This window comes from Penicillium psychrosexuale (assembly GCF_028828465.1).
Source record: "Penicillium psychrosexuale strain IBT 29551 chromosome Unknown utg000003l, whole genome shotgun sequence".
NCBI classification, from domain to species: domain Eukaryota; kingdom Fungi; phylum Ascomycota; class Eurotiomycetes; order Eurotiales; family Aspergillaceae; genus Penicillium; species Penicillium psychrosexuale.
The window spans coordinates 1,544,884-1,564,524 of record NW_026643188.1 but is presented as its reverse complement, the minus strand read 5'-3'; the positions used below and the strand labels follow the sequence as shown (position 1 = coordinate 1,564,524).

Sequence of the window (19,641 nt, the reverse complement as noted above, 5' to 3'; positions counted from 1 at the left end):
TGCAGGAGAGACCTAGGGAAGCTTGGTATTGCTTACCACCCTGGGCGGAGGTCCGGCTAGCAAGAGTGGGGGCTGACGTCATTTGAATATTTTTAGATTAACCCCTGATTCTGAATATGGAAGGCGGTATCCCTGAACATGGCAGATATTCTTCTTACAGTGAAGTTCGCTTTTCAGTGCACTCTAAGTGTATAGAAGTAAATATTGAATTATATTATGTATAGAACATGCATGATGTACACCGTACGCTGTTACTATCACATTGAATTGGACAACTCGACCACCTTCCGCGGTAGCCACATATTTCAGATAATAACACCCGCGACTATCATTCCGCATGCACATTATCTGTCTGCAAAATCTCCATAAACTCCACGAGATTCTTCTCCTCGGCGATCGACCAGGGGGTCTGCCCATGCACGTTGGTCCGATGCACCAACTGCGGGGCTTTTTCCACAAACAACGCCAATGTCCGTCGAACTTCAATCGACGCGAAGTGATCATTGGAGCAGTCAAGGTCAGCCAGATAATGCAATACGTTGTTGCCTTCGTAATCTAGTGCGCTCAAATCCGCTCCTCGTTCATACAAGTTCATTGCACGCGTGGGGTCGCCCTCCTTCCAGGGCGCCGGGCCAAGGCGTCCACCTCGGAATGGATACGCCGAGACCGTGCAGGCGTACGAGTGGGTTCCAGTCAGACAGCTGGCCGCTGCCAGCAGCAGAGTTCTTCCTGCAGGGTCGCGTCGTGCGAGGTCGAGGTCAGGCATGTCTAGCCATGGTTGGATGATTCCTCCGCTGGCGAAGATCTCGTGTAGCACCGTTTGGTTCTCGTGGCAAGGCAGGAAGGGATCGGCCCCGCGTTCAACTAGCAATTTAATCATCCTGCAGGCTTGGTCGCGGGAGTTGGCTTCGTTAAATGGTACCATTGAGATGTAGAGAAGAGGGCTCAAGATCAGCCCGTGGGTTGCCGGAACCTTTTGGAAACGGTGGGTGTGCCAATGTGGCTGCGCGTCGGATAATACAGTCGTGTTGCAGTCTAGGTCCATGTCTAAAAGAGCGGAGACCACGTCTTGGTTGAAACTATACAATGCAACAAAGAGTTCCATGGGGTGTTCCTGGGAAGGGTATGCTCCATGTTCGATCAGTAATTGGAACAACTCGGTGTCATGCGCCGACATAGCCAGAGGGGTATAGCCACACGCCGCAGTGATGTTAGGATCGGCACCGCCCTCCAGCAAGATTCTGGTGATTTTGAGCTGGCAGTGGCCACCCAGCTCTCCCCGTGCAACTGCATTGCATAGAGGCGTCTTGCCTTGATCATTTTGGGCATTGGGGTCCGCCCCATGTTTCAGGAGGTACTGGATGGCTCCTTCATGCCACCAATGTATGCCTTGGGCCAGTTGATGAAGGATCGTGTCACCCGGCTTGTAATGTCGATCCAGTGCCATCGTTGATTGGTAGTGTACAGTGGGTTTATCAACCATACCCGCTTCAAATCTGATGTTAACATCCGCGTTGAACTTCTCAACCATGACCTGAATAACATCTAGATTGGGAAGGTCTCGCTGACCAGCCGCCAGAAGATATGGAGTCGACTTTTGGCCCCGGAAATTGGTATAGCCGCCGTTGACCCAATTGCCAGACATCGTACTCCCAATCCGGCCAAAGAGCTCCGAATATCCCCATCTTGCGAGGGAGGACATGAGCGCTGGCATGGCAGATTTATCCTCGATAACAGAAGCACTCTTTTCCACCGCCTGTGCAACCTCCTGTTGCTGGCCGAGCAAGACCATTGGTAGCACATTGATTTCAGAAACATACTCCTTGAATTCTTTCGCGAGAAGGTCTGGGAGGTGCTGGGAGCGCAGCAGATAGAATTCAGTCTGGAGAGGGCTAAAATCCTTGACCTCAATGCTCATTTCTCGTGATACCCGGTCCAATTCCACGACCATTTCCTCATTTCCCTCAGCCACCGCATAATGCATAGGACTAACGCCAAACGATTTTTCATGCGCCAAAGCTCCGTGGGACGCCATTGCTCGTACGATTTGTCCGATTCCGATTGTCGAACTTTCAGATGTGACTTCTCCTTTCCATCCCAGACGTTTGGTGTTATGTGTTTTTTTCATATTAGATGTGGGCTGCGTCGGCCGGTGATTGTCATCTACCAAAATACCTGCCGCGGAGCGCGTATTCATCATGTTCTGTTGGTCGTCAGCCCCCTGCCAGAGCTGGTCTTCGGCGATGGACTCGGCGCATGCATCTAGAGGGGTACGGTTGTGCTTGTCCTCGATGTTGACATCTGCTCCGTATGCGAGGAGAAGATTCACTGTCTCCAGTCTTCCAGAGCGACAGGCCACATGCAACGGTGTTCTGCCATCTTCCGATCGTGCATTGAGCATTGAATCCAACTCCTTGGAGTTGCAGTGGTTCAAGACCAGCCCAATGCAGTTACTTTGACGCGCGGTTGACGCAATATGCAACAAATTGCGGCCATCCTTCGTTGAAACTGTGGCATCAGCCCCGCTTGCGAGTAGTTTACCGACCAGTTGCTCCGAAACGGTGGCAGCAAGGTGGATAGGTCGAATTCCCTGGTGGTCACTCATGTTGAGTGCGGCACCAAGACCCGCATCTAGGAGTAGGTCGATAGCATATTTGCCTCCCTCTGAGGTCGCCGCGAACAAATAGTCAGAAGATTGACTGCATAGCATATGCAGAGGCGTCCGACCTTGGAAATTGGGAACGGTCGGGGAGACGCCCATCTTCATGAGTTTGATCATAGCTAAAAGAGCCGTGTCTTGGCTGATGGTAGCAAAATTGAGTGCGAGATGGTGCAGGAACGAGTCTCCTTCGTAATTTACCATTTTTGGATCTGCTCCAAGGGACAGTAAAAAGTCCAAGTACTCGTCTCGGAATTGATATGGTTCGATCAGATAAGATAGTACCCCGTTCCCTTTATGATCCTGCGCGTTGGTATTGGCTCCACGGCTGATGAGATAGGGAAGAAGCTCGCGACAATTCCACTGCGGGGTGCCGCGCATGGCCTTGGTGAGCAGAGTACATCCGCGATAGTCTTTAGCCTCGATATCTCCACCGCCTGCGCAGAGGTCCAATACATCCTGGATATCTTGTTCGGATCCCTCAACCATGTGAATAGGCAGTTGCCCTTTATGGTTCCTCTGGTTCGGGTCAATACCAACATTCAGCAGTTCCGCTATGGTCTTGCTCCCGTGCCGATGTTTCGCGGCGGCGATATGAAGAAGCGTGTTGCCATTGTCGTCAGTGATCGACCAATCCGATACAAAGGGCTTGAACAAGGACAGATCGCCCAGCTGACATTTAGATGTATAGGCATGCAGCGGTGTGTAGCCATCTCCACTTCGAACAATATCCAGGCGGGCTCCATTCGCCATAAGACCCTTGAACCACTCGGGGTGGTCCAGGGGATGGTGGAAGAAATGCGCAGACGTGCCTCCCCGGTCTTCTGCGATATTTGGGTCCGCACCATGTTGCAAGAGAAATAGAATCAGGGCCACCTCACGGTGGACAGAGAGCAGTAGTGCGGTATTTCCGTGGGCATCCTGTGCATTGATTTCGCATCCAGCAGCCAGCAGTATCTGCATCAGCTCTTCGTAGCGGGGCAGGTCTTCCAACTTTTCGTAGGGATGCAGACTGTCTGCCACTCCATGGAGAGGTGTGAAAGCCGGGGGCTTGTCTCCGAACCGCCCGTTCTTGGATCTGATTGTGGCATCGGCCCCATACTGAAGTAGGAGCTTGACTATGGCCAAGTCGGCTTTCTTCGAGGCCAGGAATAAAAGTGTGTCTCCCTCCACCGCCGCGTTGATATCACATCGCCCGGTTTCAAGCAGAGCCTGGGCGCTGGCTATTTTACCAGATTGGCAGCATCGAGATAGAGCGGTAGTCAGATCGGCAGGGTCCGCAGTGACCGCCAATTGGCGCACCTGGTCCACATCTTCTGCATCAACTGCCGCGTGGAGCGGAGGAAGAGGCTCTTCCGGCTCGAGGGGTCCGTCGCTGCCCTCGAACAGCCCAGGCATTGAGCTACGGAGAGAAGACAAAAAGTCCATGATTTTTGCCGGCAAGTGTTGAATTAGAAGAAAACGGCAGATATCGTTATGTCTTAAATAAACATTGCACCCTTAGCCTGGTCTAGGCTCCAGCGGCAAAACACAAACCACATTACCCGAGCCTCGCCATAGTGTCTCACTTCATCTCGCATCGCGCACTTCTGCCTGAATAAATGTTGACGATGCTTTTTCTTTTTCTTTTTTTTTTTTTGCTGAAAATATAGCCATCATAAGTCAGCCTAAACAGTCAGTTCTATATGTAATAGAAGTTCCCCTCCATTGTTCAATGTGAGTTTAATGAAACAAGTCTAGACCAAAAAAAAATACAAAAAGAATCTCTCCCTCGGGGAATCGAACCCCGGTCTCCCGCGCTTATCGGTTTTAATGACAAGCGGAAATCATCACCACTAGACCAAGGAAGAATGCGATGGCCGAGTTACTGCTCGGCCACTTGGCTGGTTGATAGGGAAGTTAGCCATCTTTGTCATTATACGCCAGATTTTTACCGAACATCTTCAACTCTATGCAAAAGGTACACAAGTACGACATCTAGGTCGCTAAACTCTCAAATTAACTAGAAAATAAAAAAGCCATATTACAAGATAGATTCTCTTAGTTTAAGCATACTTGAAAATTCTTACTAAGATTGACACGAAGTAATCTTGGAACTAAGGCTTCATTTACACTTTATATATCCTCACATGTTCTCGCAGACTAGTTGGGAGTTCTAGTTGGGAGTTGAAGAAAATCGATAATGTGCTTATCTGTCTTTTGTATAAAGTTGCTCCCTATAGAAAAGATACATATGTATCCAATTACTATGGCACTGTTCCTGTAGGACAGCATGGGATTGTGAGATTTATTCTACATTACTTTGTTCTGTAAAATTCCACGCTTCATGATATATAAATTTTATTCGATAAAAGTTTAATAAAAAAAACGCGGCTGATTCTGTTCCTTTCACAACCGAATCGATCGCACAATGGTCGATAACACAGTACAAAACACGATGGGAATGATCAAATTTTCAAGACCCGAGAGAACACAAAGAGTGACCGGTACAATTAAAGTACCGCACGGCCACACATATCGAGAGCAGGGACTCGAGCTGGAAACGAAGCAGGGTCACAGACAATTCGCTAATGCGTAAATAGCGGACGAGGTGGTTGACGGCCGAGTATAGCCACACCTCTATAGGGCGGACCACGCTCCGTCCCAGGACCTTGAAGCAAAAGAGCTTTCAAATCATGGCGGATCAGGCATTGATTCTCGCTGAACGGTCGGGGTAGGCGTCATCATATGATGGGATGTGAACCGGAGGGTAAACCAAACAGAGTAGTTCCGACAGGAGATTCCGTATGTTGGGACGTATTTGAGATTGCTGAGTAGGAGAATTCATTCAGCTCTCCTTGTCCTGGCCGCGGAGCCTATCGAGGCTATCACGGAATGTCTCACGAACACTGAAGCCACCGAATAGCCAGTCATTCGAGTGACGACCGTAGTGGTTGACGGTTCCACTGTAGCGCTTGTAGTCATCGCTGTTCTTGCGGGTGTGAGTAGATGCGCGCTTAGGGTAGCCCGCCTTCGGCGAACCCATGCTGGCAGACATCTGGGGGCTGGTGGAGGTGTAGCCTTGGTCCGGGAAGTATGAAGGTTTGCGATTGTGCTGCGGGATATCTCGAGGCTGTGACATTGACATTGTGTCTTGGTCCTTGGGGATATCAATCGGCGCAGGAGACTTGGATCGGAAGAGATTTGAGAGAGGATTGGACAATTTGGAATGGCTCTTCTCAGAAACCCGGGTAGTATGAGAGGAGGTTGAGGTAGTTGATGTTTGGGAGAGGGATCTCTTAGGATAGATGTTGGATTGAGGGTGCATCACTTGGGATATGAAGTAGAGGATGAGAAATAAAAGTCAAGCAGCGTGCGGAAGGGGTTTATTTATGTTCTTCCAGACACCCAAGTAAATTCCCGGTTGGGATATCGGGGACTCCGTAGGGCAACCAACCAAAATGCAGCACAAAGGTACAACCTTCCAAGGTTCTAGTCGCTATGATGTCAAATACGGACAGAGGAATACGCTCTAGTAGAGACGCAACCAATCAACTTCATGCCACATGGCTTGGCGACGGACTCCTCAACATCTCCACCAATCACAATCGAAAGTAGCACGTTGTCAGCTCCACTAGTAAGGTTTAGGGTGATTGTTTGTTGTCGGTGAGTTTGGAAGGTTCCGGGGGCCAAAGTGCCCTATCGCCCGCCCATCAGCCAATCAGCACTCGTTCCTGCCTTGGAGCCTCCTCTTCCCGCTCCCTGGACCCCGCAGATTCACCGCTTGACAATCTTTTGGCACCTCGGGGCTTGCTTTTCCACTCTCACATCCCACATTCGGACGGACACGTCTACAATGTGCCCTTTCTGGTCGGTGTGTGCATCAACGTATACCACTCAAGACCAAGATACGTGAGTCTTCCGTGTCTGATTCTTCTCGGAGCCGTGAGTTCATCGTTCCGCCCGGGTGGGTCCTTCCGCGGGGTTAAGATTAATATTAAACAAGAATGCGAAATACGAAGCCTTTATGACTCTGTGCCCCAACTTCGTTTCTTCGCCAATCATATCAGCATAACCCCCCTTCTAGCGTCCTTCTAGAATGCCGTGCTAACCGAAAACCTCGCCGAGGATGTCTGAGTGAGTCACCTGGTGAGTCCGTTAGCAAGGCTAGTACATAAAAGGATAGTTTAGCTGGGGCTGAGCAATTGGCTTATGTCCATTCCAATACCTCAAGGGGGTGGAGTAGGTTATAATGATTTCGACTGGAGAGGTATCTCCTGAATACGAAGCTTCTGGCATGAAGCTGATGACTCCAAAGATCGGAGACTACCAAGAGGGTTAGAGACTTGGAGTAAAAGTACGTCAAGATAAGCAGTTGTCATGCACCCTACAATTTGGGGTATGTCCTTGGCGCCATGCAATGGATACTCCTCTCTCACCACCCCCGAAAACATCTCCAAGTTCAAAGAAGCATAAAGCAACTAAAGAAACGCTTCAATCTGACAGTCGCAATACTTTACAAACGCTGCTGCAACACCGGTTCCCCCTTCTTCTTCTCCTTTCATAGCTCGCAATAAATCATATCTTGGACACGGATGTATCCGCCCCCAGGGCAAGATATACTTCCCCCCATCATCAATTTTTAGATCCCTAGAAAAAGCCGACCAAATTGCAGTATATGCCCCGAACCTCGGGGCATAAAGAAATGGTCCAAGAACAAATGGAACAAAAGCCTGACTATGGCGCATGATGTTTGTCTTGATATTCCCTGGGTTTTGCACCAGACTTAATACCCCATCTGCACCAATCTGGCTTGCGAGCGCATCTGCCAAAAACCAGTTTCCGATCTTCGTGTTGAGGTAATTTCGTGATTTCTCCGCGTCTTTCTGCAATAGTTCTGCAAGGTCTATCCCAGTCTCGAGCGCGAATGCATCAACGACAATCGATGCTGTCCAGATAACCCGCACACTAGCGACAGGCGTAGCTCCAGCCGTGTGCCGTAGTATTGGCAGAAGAAGTTGAGTGAAGAGATGCGGCCCGAGGCAATTAGTTGCGAATTGCAGATCGTGGCCCTGAGGCGAAGTCCCCCGAGGAGGGCTGGAGACGCCAGCGTTGTTGAATAAAACATCCAGACGAGATTCAGCGGCGATAAATCTCTTCACTGCAGGCTTGATGGATGTCAGGTCATCCAGCGATAGAGGGAGAAAAATTATGTTACCCTCTGGGGGGGTCGGGGTACACAAGCTTTTGATCTTCGCAATCGCTTCCAAGGCCTTTTCTTCAGACCGACCGGCAAGATAGACCGTTCCGCCTACTCGATAAAGAATTCTGCATATATAAAAGCCGACTCCTGAATAGCCTCCAGTTACAATGAACACTTTGCCATCCTGGCTGGGGAGATTGACTTCGGTCAGAGTAGGAGGGGGTGGGAAAATCTGCGACCAGATAATTCCCATACTGTTGAACTGTTTATTGAGTGGCTATATCCATGAAATCTGGGGTAGATGCGAAAGAATCAATAGGAGTGGAGAAGAAATTCAATGTCCCACCGAACCTCTTGCTCCGATATTCACCGAAGAGATACAGATACCACCTCATATGTACAAAGTCCTATATTAAGCATTTTTTGCCCTAACCTTTGAAAACTATCGTACCTGGCTCCAAATTTCAAATCTCCAAATCATCCTGCTTATACAAAGAACTCTTGTAACAAGTCTCCTACTTCACACAATTTAATTCGGATTCAGCCGAAACAGAGGCCACTAGCTCCAGTATCTCCGTCTTGTGCTCTACAGATTCCAGCGCTAAACTCTGAATCAGATGCCAGGCAATGTGATAATGCATGAATCAGGATCTGAAACTGTGGGTTCACAAGATAATAGACTTCGGCGTACCCCGGATTATCATTCTCGAATGCAACGACGAGTCACCTAGAACCAACCATTGTAGCTTATTCCAGTCGGGTTGGATTCTTGTGGTATGCTTAATTGCAGGGGTATGGAATCTAAAGACTTGCGCTAGGAATCAGTAGGGAATATTGACCGATTAAGGTAGATGATACCTAAGGTGTCTCGGTCGCTAGCAATCAATTTTCAACGCTTTAGTCTTAATTTCCCAGGGGTAGACGATATTAGTCTCATAGAACATCCGATATTCAAGTTCTTCTGACTTTCCGTGTTGGCAAAGTCTTTTTTTCGCATAAGGAAGTAGACTAGCCCAGTTCTCGTCGCCACGGGAATTCGTATTCGGGATTGATGTTTACCTAAATGACACCTTTTATATGATAGCCCACTACATGCGGTGTGATATATCTTAACGCAACCGCATTATGTACCGAAAATACACCATACATGCCACTTTGTACCCAGGGAATAAAAGCACTCTGGTAATATCAGTCTGTCATAGAAATAGGCCCCAATTCAAGATTGTAGTCAGCAGTGGGGCTCTGCGAAGGATCACTCATCCGTATAAGCCATTGTATAGCTGTAGAATCTACTGACAATGGTACAACGATGTCCCCATATTGACTGTGCGGGATTTGTCGGTCATCTCTCCGTCTCACCTTCATACTCGTTATCTGTGGGTTCATTGGTAATATGAATAACCAACCGTCTACCGCAGTTGAGAACAACTTCGTGTAAGCCCTTAGAAAATGACATCCTGACCTGATTTGGCAAGAGGACGGCAGGGTGTCCCATGACAGCAACGGCCCCACAGGATACAGACGTTTCAAATGCTTCACCATATTAGATATTCGATATTCTGGTCTAAGAGCAACTGCCCCTACTTGTAAACTCCCCAAAGAAAATCCGGAGTATAACATCCGGTTTCCTTGCAATTGAACAAACCATAGTGTCGACCAGAAATGACGCACTTCCGTACGTTCCTTACTTCTGGTGTTGTATTAGTAGTCAGCAGCCACTTGCAGAGATTATATAACCACACACCAAGATAGACCTCGGAGGAGAACACTCCTTTTTAGAATTACACTCATTTTACCCTTTGATCCAGTATCCTACTGTTCGTACCATACAAAACAGCCTCTCTTTTGTTCGTCACATAGTTTGAATGAGACATCCGTCTATTCGAAACCAGACAAGAGTCAAATATCCACCGTACACCCCACTTGCACACCGGTTTCGTGACTGTACCATGTTGCATCACTAGGCGGGCTAAATAATCACGCGAAAAGGATCATTCCCCACTACTATGTAGTTAGTTACTCCGTACTCCGTACATGGATGAGTCTTACCTAAATAGGCTGTGAAGCCGATCTACCTAGTGGGTATAGATAGAGTAGGAATATCCGGATGTGTGGACTAGATATCTAGTTCGTTGCCTTTTCCTTGTAGTTTCTTTTGTTCTTTTCGTAATTTAGAGGCGATGGGAATATATATCTTCGCCTAGGAAACCCAGTGGCTGCTTCGTACACGAGACTCGGTATTATGGATTTAGGTATTTGCCCCGCTCATTTAATCTCCGTAAGAATTCAACTAGACACTTGCGCCACCGGGATCCATTCTGTCTATTTGATTCCACACAGCGGATGCTCATGTCCAGGTTGGAGATATCTCAAGCCCCATTTTGAGTTTGACACGTTGTGATATAGCGGGTGATTTTCTCGTGCAAGTCATTGAAGGGGAACCATGATAACCAGAGTAATGGATTCACTCGAAACGAGAACACCGTTCTAAGTGATTCTCATGACCCAAAGATGAAGTTATGCGAAGTTGGGATGCAAGCTCGAGGTTTGCCAAAGCCCCGGATTTATGCAACTAAACTACAAACTCTGCCTAGATTAAGAGAGATTAACATTTGGTCCGGCTTGGGTTAGCGTATGCGCTAACAGATAGAGGGAAAGTCAGGAAAAGTCTTCCGTGACCAAAGATAGTCGGTGGTAAAATCATCCAATAGAGAGAACGTATAGCGAGTATGCATAAAGAAAATATCAGAGAAAAAGTGGATATAGAGCACCCGAGACTAGTTGATGGATTTGCATTTCTTCCACGTGGTAAAAGAAAATATCTTCCCAGGTTCAGGTACAGCCACAGGCTACCATGAATAACGCCCGAGATTCCCCAGCAAAAAAAAAAAAAAAAAAAAAAGGAAGAATGCTATATGTCCTTCAGTCATGCACGCTGCCATGCTGCAATGTCCGCCGTGGAGATATCCAAGTTTTCAGCCGTGAGCCGTTGGAGTCGTGCCACCTGAGTGGGAGCTAGAGTTTTGAGTGTCAGCAAGAGTCCGAAACAGGCGAGCAGGAGGGGCTGAACATTGGCCCTGAAGAGAAAAACGCCATGGCGGGAGAGGGGCAGTCAGAAAAAAGGGAAAAGAAGGGAAGAGGGACCCGCAACAAAGCAAAAACGCCCAAAAGCAAGAAAGAGGATTGACCCACTTGGCCGTTGGGCAGCCGCACCGGCGTGCACATGGATTATTGTCGAATCAACATACTCCTTCGTTACAACACCGTTGTACGAAGCTGCGCTAAGCATTACCCGCAGCCGGAACTTGCCTGGCTGCGAGATAGTGAGCGGGCTGAGTTTTGCATATCCGCTCATTGCGTTATCGGTTCGACTCCGCACACTTGCCGTGAGACTCCCACTCAGTCCGGCGGCAGGTCCAGTGCCAGCCTCGTCACGGAGGGAGGCGCTCACAACCAGGTGCTGCACATTTTGTGCGGGTGTCCCGATTGGGTTGACGGCAATGACTACTGGGATTGTGAAGGGAGAACCGGGCTTGGCGGCTGTTGGGGGAGTAGTCTCAAAGGACAGCGTGAATTCATGGCCGGCCATTTTCGTTTTTGTAGACGGTATAGTGCTTTGGGACAGACGAATTGCGTTGGATGAATCGTTGACGAAAAAAAGGTTAAAGCTCGAAGATCCACTTCAATCCAATTGAGAAGTAAGGGGAGATATCGTGGAACTGTAACCGTGAAGTATAATTCAAGAAGAATTGGATAAAAGAGAGCCAAGAATAATAGGAAGAATGATTAATGATATGGATGAATATGAGAATCAGATGAAGTATAAATAGCCGTACTCAGGGCTTCATATACCTCATGGCACTCGCCGAAGATCAATAACGCACATACTTCGGACCCATAACCTCAATCTTGTGGTAATTCACGATGGGGGCCACGGAAATGCCGCCACCATTCAAAAGTACAGGATTAGCCTCGGCATGGTCGATGACCAGGTACCTGGGATAGCCAAGGAAAAGATTTGTGAGCTCAATAAAAGGTCTGCTCGGCATACTGCAAGATCCTTGCAACAGCACGTTCCGGAACGGAATCGAGTGGGGCGAGTGTGGACTCAGTTCAAGTTTGGGCTGATCGATGGGTACGCGTACTAGTGAGATATCAGGTGTGGAGCAGGTAAGAGATCTGTGAGATCGAAGATGTACCGCAGGAGATCTGAAGCTAGTGTCAGGATCGACCCCGGGTTTCCTCACAATAGGGGCTCCACCATAATCTGTACAATTTAGAGCTTCTGATTTAGTCTTTTCGCGCATGTGGAAACCTAACAATCTGACAGGGAAACGGCTTGGCATGTACGGCTGACGTTCATGTGCAAGGATACGAGTTGTGAATTGAGATACAGGACCTCAAGATAATGGCGTAGTACCTTGAGGCCTTTCGTCTCAATAGTTCCGTGCACGGATCAAGGAGAGGGTTGATGCACAGCGTCCCTTCGTCCTTTCGTCCTTATCGCAGCGTCGGTGTCTGGTAATTCGGCTCCTAGCATCTGGTGAATCGTAAGGTGTCATGGCTGGACCTTTGTTAGATGTGGCGCATCACTTGTATGCAAGTATCTCATCGTGGGCATCGTGGTCTCGTGGTCATCGTGGTCGTACACATAAACGTAGCCCCTTTAATCAGCAATTCAAGCCACACTCTAATGGTGAACTTGTGGCGGTGGTGGAGTCAAGTGGACATGGTGTTCGCCACTCGGAAACACCGACATATCCCGCCTCGAACTCGCTTCGAACCTCCAAAGCCATTTTTGTGCTATCGAATTCTACCATTTTTAAGACATATTAGAATTTTCACCTTCCAATAATTCTGTTGCCTAACGGATGTATAGCAGAGATCTTGGATTACAGCCTTGATATTGTGACAGCCGGGCGAACTGGCAAACAAGCATTGAACACTTGATAAAATGCATAAATCAGCCTCACTGGCCCGGCCAATACTCGGCTTTTGATAGAGATTCCATGTGTATGCCAGGGAACTGGTTTGAGATCTAAGGAAACCCCATAAAAGCTTGAGCCATTTCTCCGTGACCCTATGATATCCTTCAAGAGCTGGGCGATCGTCCCGACGATCTCATCAATAATTTAGATCAATCGACGCCCCGCCGGAGCAGCGGGACAAATACTATACTGAAAAATGGGCTAGGCTTTGCTTTTAGGGGTCCAATCCTCAGGCAGGAGATTGTGACGCAGGCGCATGCAGAATAAAGTCCGATCCCAAGTGTTGGGGAAGTGAGACACTGACCAAAAGGGACTAATCATCATGTTGGCCTGAAGAAAAAACATATCAGAACTGGAAAAAGTAAAATAAACGAATCTGCAGAACCTGAAGCCCAACAAAAGCAAAATAGGGAGAAACAAAGCCAATAGGTCGCACCGCCACCATATCAGCCGTAAGTGGCTCGAGCGTGGCTGATCTGTGGCTGGAACAGCAAGGAGTGGCGGTATCGGTGTGGCTGTGGATCGGGTTCTTTCCTAATTTGGAAAGTGCATATCAACCGAGCACTTCCTGACTGGAATTGCTGACGATTTCCTAGGTTCGTCTGAGATCTATATGGTCCCCGAAATCTTGTTCGAAATTGGCATGTGAAAGGGAATCTGATATGTCTAGAATTTGGAGCTTTGTTGCGTCACTGATAGAGTATTTTGCCACTCAGAGGTATTTGTCTAGAGTTCTATCAAGTTATACAGAGGGTAAAGAAGCGAACGTGTGTGGTTGAGCTTCAATGATCGAGTTATGCATGAATGTGAGTCAAACTATCACCCACATACCTGGACAACCTCTATACTATTGCTATCTAATCATCAGTATAACCGAAAGTAGTAGGAGCAGATGCTTGCCAAAAGTACAGGGCAAGCCACGTAGACGAAGAATCCTGACTTATGGGGTATCGTCATTTGAACACAACCTTCTCCACAATCGACGAGTCTTCAGTGGAGAGCAACCAAGATTTCATCCCATGTCAACTTTGAAATATTATCTACCCATAAGAGCATACCCCCTTGGATGGTTTTATCTTAGCCGAGAACCGAGGTCGAGTTGTGAGATAGTTGATTTCACAGCATGAGACAACCCAAATTGATACATCCACACAAATATACATCTGGATGGTCTTCTATTCTTCACATACCATTTGAGAGCTAACAGAACCAGTTAAACATGATTCAGCAAGACCTAAAGACATTGGATCCTCACGAAGCTGACTGCATTGGCTATTGATCCAAGTATCAAAATAGGATGTTTTGTGTTGACGCTTGTTCACAGCCTTTACGACAATGAACTTACACTGCCTAGGAATAGCTATATGCTTTCCATATATGAAAGAGTGACCCGCTGCCCGAGAATGCAATGAACAGCAATACATTTTGGAAGGGGATGTATCAAATGTGGCTCAATCAGGAATATAGAGGTGAATCCAAGAGCCTAACCATGACGGGGTTTCTCATGTTTAATAGTAAATATCGACGTTTTTATTTTTGTTCTTGATGGATCGTGACTTGGATGAACCGCAAATAGCTCGGTATAGATAGACATGGAACCTCAAGCATTGTGGAATATGTATTACACGATGTGTAGTATTTGCCATCACATTTTAATTTCAGGAAGAAAGATTTAAAATAGAAATGGCTATGACGAATATATACAGAAAAAATCCAAGTAAGATATGGGAGGAAAGTTCCATGCCTTGCTACTTCCTCATCTCTACAACATCTCTCATCTGCACATTGCGAGAAGACAGTCCCGACGACATTTTGCTCTCTATCTTTACTGATTCCCGGAGAGTATATCCAGGCCTCCGCTAAATGGCGCCACTAGCCACTCGACAAAGTCACTCCCTGAGTCCCGGTATCCCACGTCTTCCCGCACGACCTCCAAACACGCCGGTCAAAGTCCATAAGGAAATTGACCCCGTAGTATTCTTTGAGCTATTTGCCGGAACTGTTGGAATATTTATAATCGCTGTCGTGTTTTGGAAGGTTGGGGGGTTCATCAGACGATTCAATCGAAGCAAGGTGTTGAGAGCAGGCAAAAATACAAACACCCGATACGCACGCACATGGTATGGCTGGGTTAAGCGTCCGACACACGAGAGAAACAAAAGGGTAATTCATGACTTCTTCAGTCGAATTTGGAAGTTGATGACGTGGAAATCGACTCGAGACGACTATACTTGGATTTGGTGGGATCCTGGCGACGTGGAAAAGCAAAAGCACCGTCGAGAACCGAAAAGATTTCGTTGGCTACCAGATTGGCTCAAGAGCTATGATGATTCTCCGACTGCCGATGAAATCTGGAATCCTTCGCGGCCCAAATGTCATGGAGCTTTGAAGGAAAGTGTTTCAATGCCCCAAACTGTTCCAGCGCCGGCCTCTGTGCGGCCGCAAGCTCAAGAAGACATACCGGGACAAACCCTGCCACGGAAATCTACGTTGGTCAATAATCAACCAATTATCACTCGTTCAATTCTCGAGGAACTTCTCAGGGACCCACTGCAGCCAAATGATGGCAGTTCTGATGACCAACCCTGGTTCAATTCTCGCAAGAATGCAGCAAAGCCAGCTACCCGTGCACCGATGCCGTTTCAGCAGGTCCAATCATTACCATACCGACAGAATAAATCTTACCAGATCCGAGGGTCGATACCATGGTCGCGTGGTGAGGGATCTCAGGCTATCTCATGTCAGATCCAATCTGTCATGCAACATGAGGATTTCCAATATGAGCTAGCGGAGCCAAAAGGCTCAATGCACACAGAATTACCTAAACCACTCCATCGACATAGTAATCATGGCAGATACCGTGGATGGTCAGCCCGACTGCAGATGGGGCCCAAAGAGGGGGTATTTGACAACATAAGGGATTCATCTGGCCCTCCCGGGACGCCAAGGTCCGAATTGTTGGTTAGCTATGTCTCTGACTCCAGCTCTTCCATTCGTGGTCATCTCAAGAGGCAGCGAAATCGTACCGAAGGACGCCTGCATATCTCCGAAGATAGAACATCGTTCACTTCCAGACTCCTCATTGGAAATCAGGTTCTGTTTGCTAATGAACGGCGGACATATACCAAAACTATCCAATGGAATTCGGCCCCGGCCAGAAGTAATTTTCGAGGAAAAGGGACCAATTCGAAAGCCAGACCAGCGTTGTCTGATGAATGGCGATTTATGTGTGACTCAAAACATCCCGGCCAGTCCCGCCGTCAAGGAAAAAGGCCAGACATAGACCTCACTCGATGCTCCGCAGATCAAATCCAGCTCAAAACAGGAAGCGCTGTCGATGAGTTGAGTGATTGGGAGGTCAGGATGATGGAGAGGCTGGATCGGAAACTGTTATGGCTCTTCAATGAATTCACCCCGGGGCAAAAGCCATACCATTTTGCCTTGCTAGCCAACCACTGGCTGAATAGAGAAACATGGTTGGTCTATGATCCCGTATCAAGAGTTTCCACCGATGCACGTCGGGTGCGGGGAGACCCACGATTCAACGTTCCTTATCCTCGGCCAGTCTTCAGTCCCAGACCAAAGTACCCTATATCCAGAAGGAAACGCGCACAGACTCCTCGTATAGACTCCTGGCGGGCCGCAGTGAACAAGCAGCGGAAGGTATCTGGCATACGAGACGCCATTCGCACTATTACACTGTATGATGAATCGATCGAGGAACCGCCAGATGGTCATGTCGATACAGGCTGCTGGCTTTTGCCAAAGCCACCCCAAGGCTTTGAAATTTCCACTGCGCAGAAGAATGCCTGGTATGAAGGAGGGGCAGGCTGGCAAGAGAAGCTTGATGATTGGCAACAAGTCCACCGGGGATATCGTGTCCACAAAGCCCTCCATGAAGGCCGAGTCAATCGGGGCAGGATCAAGGAGGTGGCAGCTCAAGTCAACAAGTGCTGTCGTACTGCGTCCGGGAAACTGATCCCAAACTATGATTTTGAGAAAACAAGAGCTCCAAACTTCCTTGTCTCGTGATTCTTCTCGTTTCACACCAAACCCTTGCATTCATTTTGTTCTGCCCTATCTACAACCCAAGCAAGTTTCGAACTCCACACTCATTTGAAACGCACATATCCATCACTTCTGGTGTCATACGGTCACTACCACCATGTCTGTCGCTGCATCTATATCATTAATATACCCCGAAGCGAAACAGAAATAAATATCCTTGCCAAAATGCATTTGAATTGAAAGCCTGATCTAAGCGCTGGGGTAATCATGGAACATTGTAAGCCACCATCCTCTTCAGAGTGGCCGCGCTGCAAATTCCAAAAAGCCAAAACTCCGGTTGTCCATATATTGTTTTTCGCTCCGACAAGTCCCCCGCCAGAGTCGAGTTCGGATGTATAGTACATGTGCGAGGGAGAAGAATCCGTTTAGAAACCGGGAGGGTTGACACGTTGGCTGACACGAGTCCACTTGGGCAGCTCTGAAGGTAAAGAAATTGGTAAGCTCAGCCGATCCACATAGTAATGAATACCAATTTGGTGTCAAAATGGGGGGAGGGGGTAAAAATGGCACGAAAACATACTGTGAATGCTCTTCCGGTAGCTCTTCTCCTTCTTATCGAAGAGAGTGTACTTGTCTTTCGGCAGCATTTCCTCCTCACGCGGCATCTCTGCAAACCACCGGGTCACAGCCTTCGAGGTCTGACCATTGCGCTCAAGTGCGGCGCTGACGGTGTCGACGACTCTGTCCACGGAGCGCAGGCGCTTGCGCTGTCGTGCCTTCTGAGGGGAGGAGAGACGCCACGGGGTCTTCCTATTATTCGGGAAGAATGTTAGCTTGGGTTCTAATGATTGAAGCTGCGGGCGAAAGGCTGGAGACGCACCAGAGAAGACCGCCAAATAGTGCTTGGGTTGATTTGAACATCGTTGGTTGGTGGTGTTGTCAGGGTGTAGCCGGGAGAAAATCGTGCCCGGAGTTCGGGAGTGTACTTGGTCCGTGCGCTGAATGTATACAAAATTTACTGATGCTAGAGCCCATTCACTCATTGAGACAATTGATATAGGAATAGTTAAAATGCTTGTAACTTGGAAAGTAAGCTTAATTGCTTATCTTAAATTTCAACTAGTCAAATTATCGAAAAATGGTAATGCTGACCTCTAATGATTTACTGAATGGTTACCCCAACCAAAATCATGTGATTTCGGGAATCTGTCGATTTCCAGGAACGCGATATTTTTTTAAACTACGAAGTACGCTTGAGACAATTACATCTGCTCTTCGGAGAACTTATCACTTTCCAAGCTCCTAGTAGCTTGTGCAAAGCCTCTTCTTGTTCATGGATTGTGTATAACAGTTCAACACCATCCATCATGGACTCGAGCGCAACGGCGGAGTCCCCATCCCTCCCATGGAGGGCTTTATCCAACACAACAATGTGGGGAGTGGCGGGTCTATGTCGCGGCTTCCTTTCTGTTTTCTGTCATGCAGAATGCCACGGGAAGGAAGCATTCACGGAGCTGTTAGATTCTCGACATGACGTTTCGCAACGGAAGCGAGGATTGATTACAGGTATGCCGAAACACAACAATCTTGGAAATTTCAATAAGCCAGTGCAGTTGCTAATTGATTTATCTGAAAATAGTATCCAATCATATCAGCGTGTATGTGCCTCTACTAGCCTCGGATCGAGATAACCCATACTGCAAATGTGAAGATGGCTGACATTGCGCCGGAATACCAGAATGGATGACCCATTAGTATGGGGCATTTTGCCTCCGCGATTTTGGAATAAGCGGTGGTCTTTTGGAAGCTACGATATTTGTTATCAGGCAAGGTATCTACATGTTTAGCCGAATGATTCTATGAATGGTTTTACTGACTGGAGATAAGACCACTGTCACTCTTCTTCACAATGGGCAAGGTCCTGCCCACTCACCGTTCTGCCCATTCCGCATTCGGTGGCTTGACTCAACCCGCTGTCACCGAGGCTATTCGCTTGTTATCGAAGGGTCCCTTCCCCGTTGACCACCACCGCGCTTTACCCGAACTTCAGCACTGGAGCCGGCACAATGTCTGTGTCGATCCATTCTCGGACCTGCCAGTCGCTTACACAACCGATGGCAAGGACTCACACATGGCACCTACCGCCTACGCCTGCAACTCGAATTCGTGGGTCCATATCTTCCCCGAAGGCAAGATTCACCAGTCGCCACGAAAGACCATGCGCTATTTCAAGTGGGGAATCGCACGGCTCATCTTAGAGCCGAAAGAGTGTCCGGATGTTGTTCCGATGTGGATTGAAGGCTTCGACGATGTTATGCACGAGAGTCGGGAATTCCCACGATTCCTTCCTCGGCCCGGCAAACATGTCAGCGTTACCTTTGGCTCCAAGGTGGACCCGGATGCTGTATTTGGAGAAGTGAGATCTCGGTGGCAAAAGTTGAAAGAGAAGGTCGAGAAGAAATACCCTGATTCCCGGGATCTGCCCCTAGGGGTGCTGAGCGATGAACTGTTGAACGACAAAGAAGCCGTCGAGCTGCGCAAAGAGGTCACCTTTAAGATCAGGAACCTTGTCTTGGACGTTCGCCGATCTCGCGGACTGCCCGACGAGGACCCGAAGGAGGGCTTGGTGGATACCTGGCTGGAAGAGGGTTCCAAGCGTGAGGGCCATATGAAGGATGATTCTTGGGTTCGGGATATCTGAGCCCGTGTGTATAGATTGTATAACATTGTATAGATTTTATTATGAGCAACAGTGAGTCATTCTGCCAGTCTTTGTTTTTGTTTTCTATATTTTTGAGCCGCAA

General features: G+C 48.0%; 10 protein-coding genes across 10 annotated transcripts; 3 read left to right on the top strand and 7 right to left on the bottom strand.

Annotated features, from left to right (window-relative positions):
• Positions 1-328: 328 nt before the first annotated feature.
• On the bottom strand, positions 329-4,057 carry N7518_004526 (uncharacterized protein; the record flags this gene model as incomplete). The annotated part of the gene is made up of 1 exon (XM_057185453.1): positions 329-4,057. The coding sequence occupies one exon, from the start codon at positions 4,055-4,057 to the stop codon at positions 329-331; it is 3,729 nt and encodes a 1,242-aa protein (XP_057042223.1).
• A 1,429-nt stretch (positions 4,058-5,486) lies between these two features.
• N7518_004525 (uncharacterized protein) lies at positions 5,487-5,966 on the bottom strand (the record flags this gene model as incomplete). The annotated part of the gene is made up of 1 exon (XM_057185452.1): positions 5,487-5,966. One exon carries the CDS (start codon positions 5,964-5,966, stop codon positions 5,487-5,489), a length of 480 nt encoding a protein of 159 aa, XP_057042222.1.
• A 1,153-nt stretch (positions 5,967-7,119) lies between these two features.
• N7518_004524 (Short-chain dehydrogenase/reductase SDR) lies at positions 7,120-8,094 on the bottom strand (the record flags this gene model as incomplete). The annotated part of the gene is made up of 1 exon (XM_057185451.1): positions 7,120-8,094. One exon carries the CDS (start codon positions 8,092-8,094, stop codon positions 7,120-7,122), a length of 975 nt encoding a protein of 324 aa, XP_057042221.1.
• Positions 8,095-8,506: 412 nt separating this feature from the next.
• N7518_004523 (uncharacterized protein) lies at positions 8,507-8,838 on the bottom strand (the record flags this gene model as incomplete). Its single annotated transcript, XM_057185450.1, has 2 exons — positions 8,507-8,655; positions 8,736-8,838. 2 exons carry the CDS (start codon positions 8,836-8,838, stop codon positions 8,507-8,509), a joined length of 252 nt encoding a protein of 83 aa, XP_057042220.1.
• Positions 8,839-10,767: 1,929 nt separating this feature from the next.
• N7518_004522 (uncharacterized protein) lies at positions 10,768-11,430 on the bottom strand (the record flags this gene model as incomplete). Its single annotated transcript, XM_057185449.1, has 2 exons — positions 10,768-10,856; positions 11,034-11,430. The coding sequence occupies 2 exons, from the start codon at positions 11,428-11,430 to the stop codon at positions 10,768-10,770; spliced, it is 486 nt and encodes a 161-aa protein (XP_057042219.1).
• A 73-nt stretch (positions 11,431-11,503) lies between these two features.
• N7518_004521 (uncharacterized protein) lies at positions 11,504-11,890 on the bottom strand (the record flags this gene model as incomplete). The annotated part of the gene is made up of 2 exons (XM_057185448.1): positions 11,504-11,560; positions 11,726-11,890. The coding sequence occupies 2 exons, from the start codon at positions 11,888-11,890 to the stop codon at positions 11,504-11,506; spliced, it is 222 nt and encodes a 73-aa protein (XP_057042218.1).
• A 2,802-nt stretch (positions 11,891-14,692) lies between these two features.
• Positions 14,693-16,861, top strand: N7518_004520 (uncharacterized protein; the record flags this gene model as incomplete). The annotated part of the gene is made up of 1 exon (XM_057185447.1): positions 14,693-16,861. The coding sequence occupies one exon, from the start codon at positions 14,693-14,695 to the stop codon at positions 16,859-16,861; it is 2,169 nt and encodes a 722-aa protein (XP_057042217.1).
• Positions 16,862-17,262: 401 nt separating this feature from the next.
• On the bottom strand, positions 17,263-17,758 carry N7518_004519 (mitochondrial 54S ribosomal protein mL60; the record flags this gene model as incomplete). Its single annotated transcript, XM_057185446.1, has 3 exons — positions 17,263-17,315; positions 17,418-17,647; positions 17,718-17,758. 3 exons carry the CDS (start codon positions 17,756-17,758, stop codon positions 17,263-17,265), a joined length of 324 nt encoding a protein of 107 aa, XP_057042216.1.
• Positions 17,759-18,204: 446 nt separating this feature from the next.
• On the top strand, positions 18,205-18,584 carry N7518_004518 (uncharacterized protein; the record flags this gene model as incomplete). Its single annotated transcript, XM_057185445.1, is given in 2 exon segments — positions 18,205-18,495; positions 18,513-18,584. 2 exon segments carry the CDS (start codon positions 18,205-18,207, stop codon positions 18,582-18,584), a joined length of 363 nt encoding a protein of 120 aa, XP_057042215.1.
• Positions 18,585-18,746: 162 nt separating this feature from the next.
• N7518_004517 (uncharacterized protein) lies at positions 18,747-19,538 on the top strand (the record flags this gene model as incomplete). The annotated part of the gene is made up of 1 exon (XM_057185444.1): positions 18,747-19,538. One exon carries the CDS (start codon positions 18,747-18,749, stop codon positions 19,536-19,538), a length of 792 nt encoding a protein of 263 aa, XP_057042214.1.
• Positions 19,539-19,641: the final 103 nt, after the last annotated feature.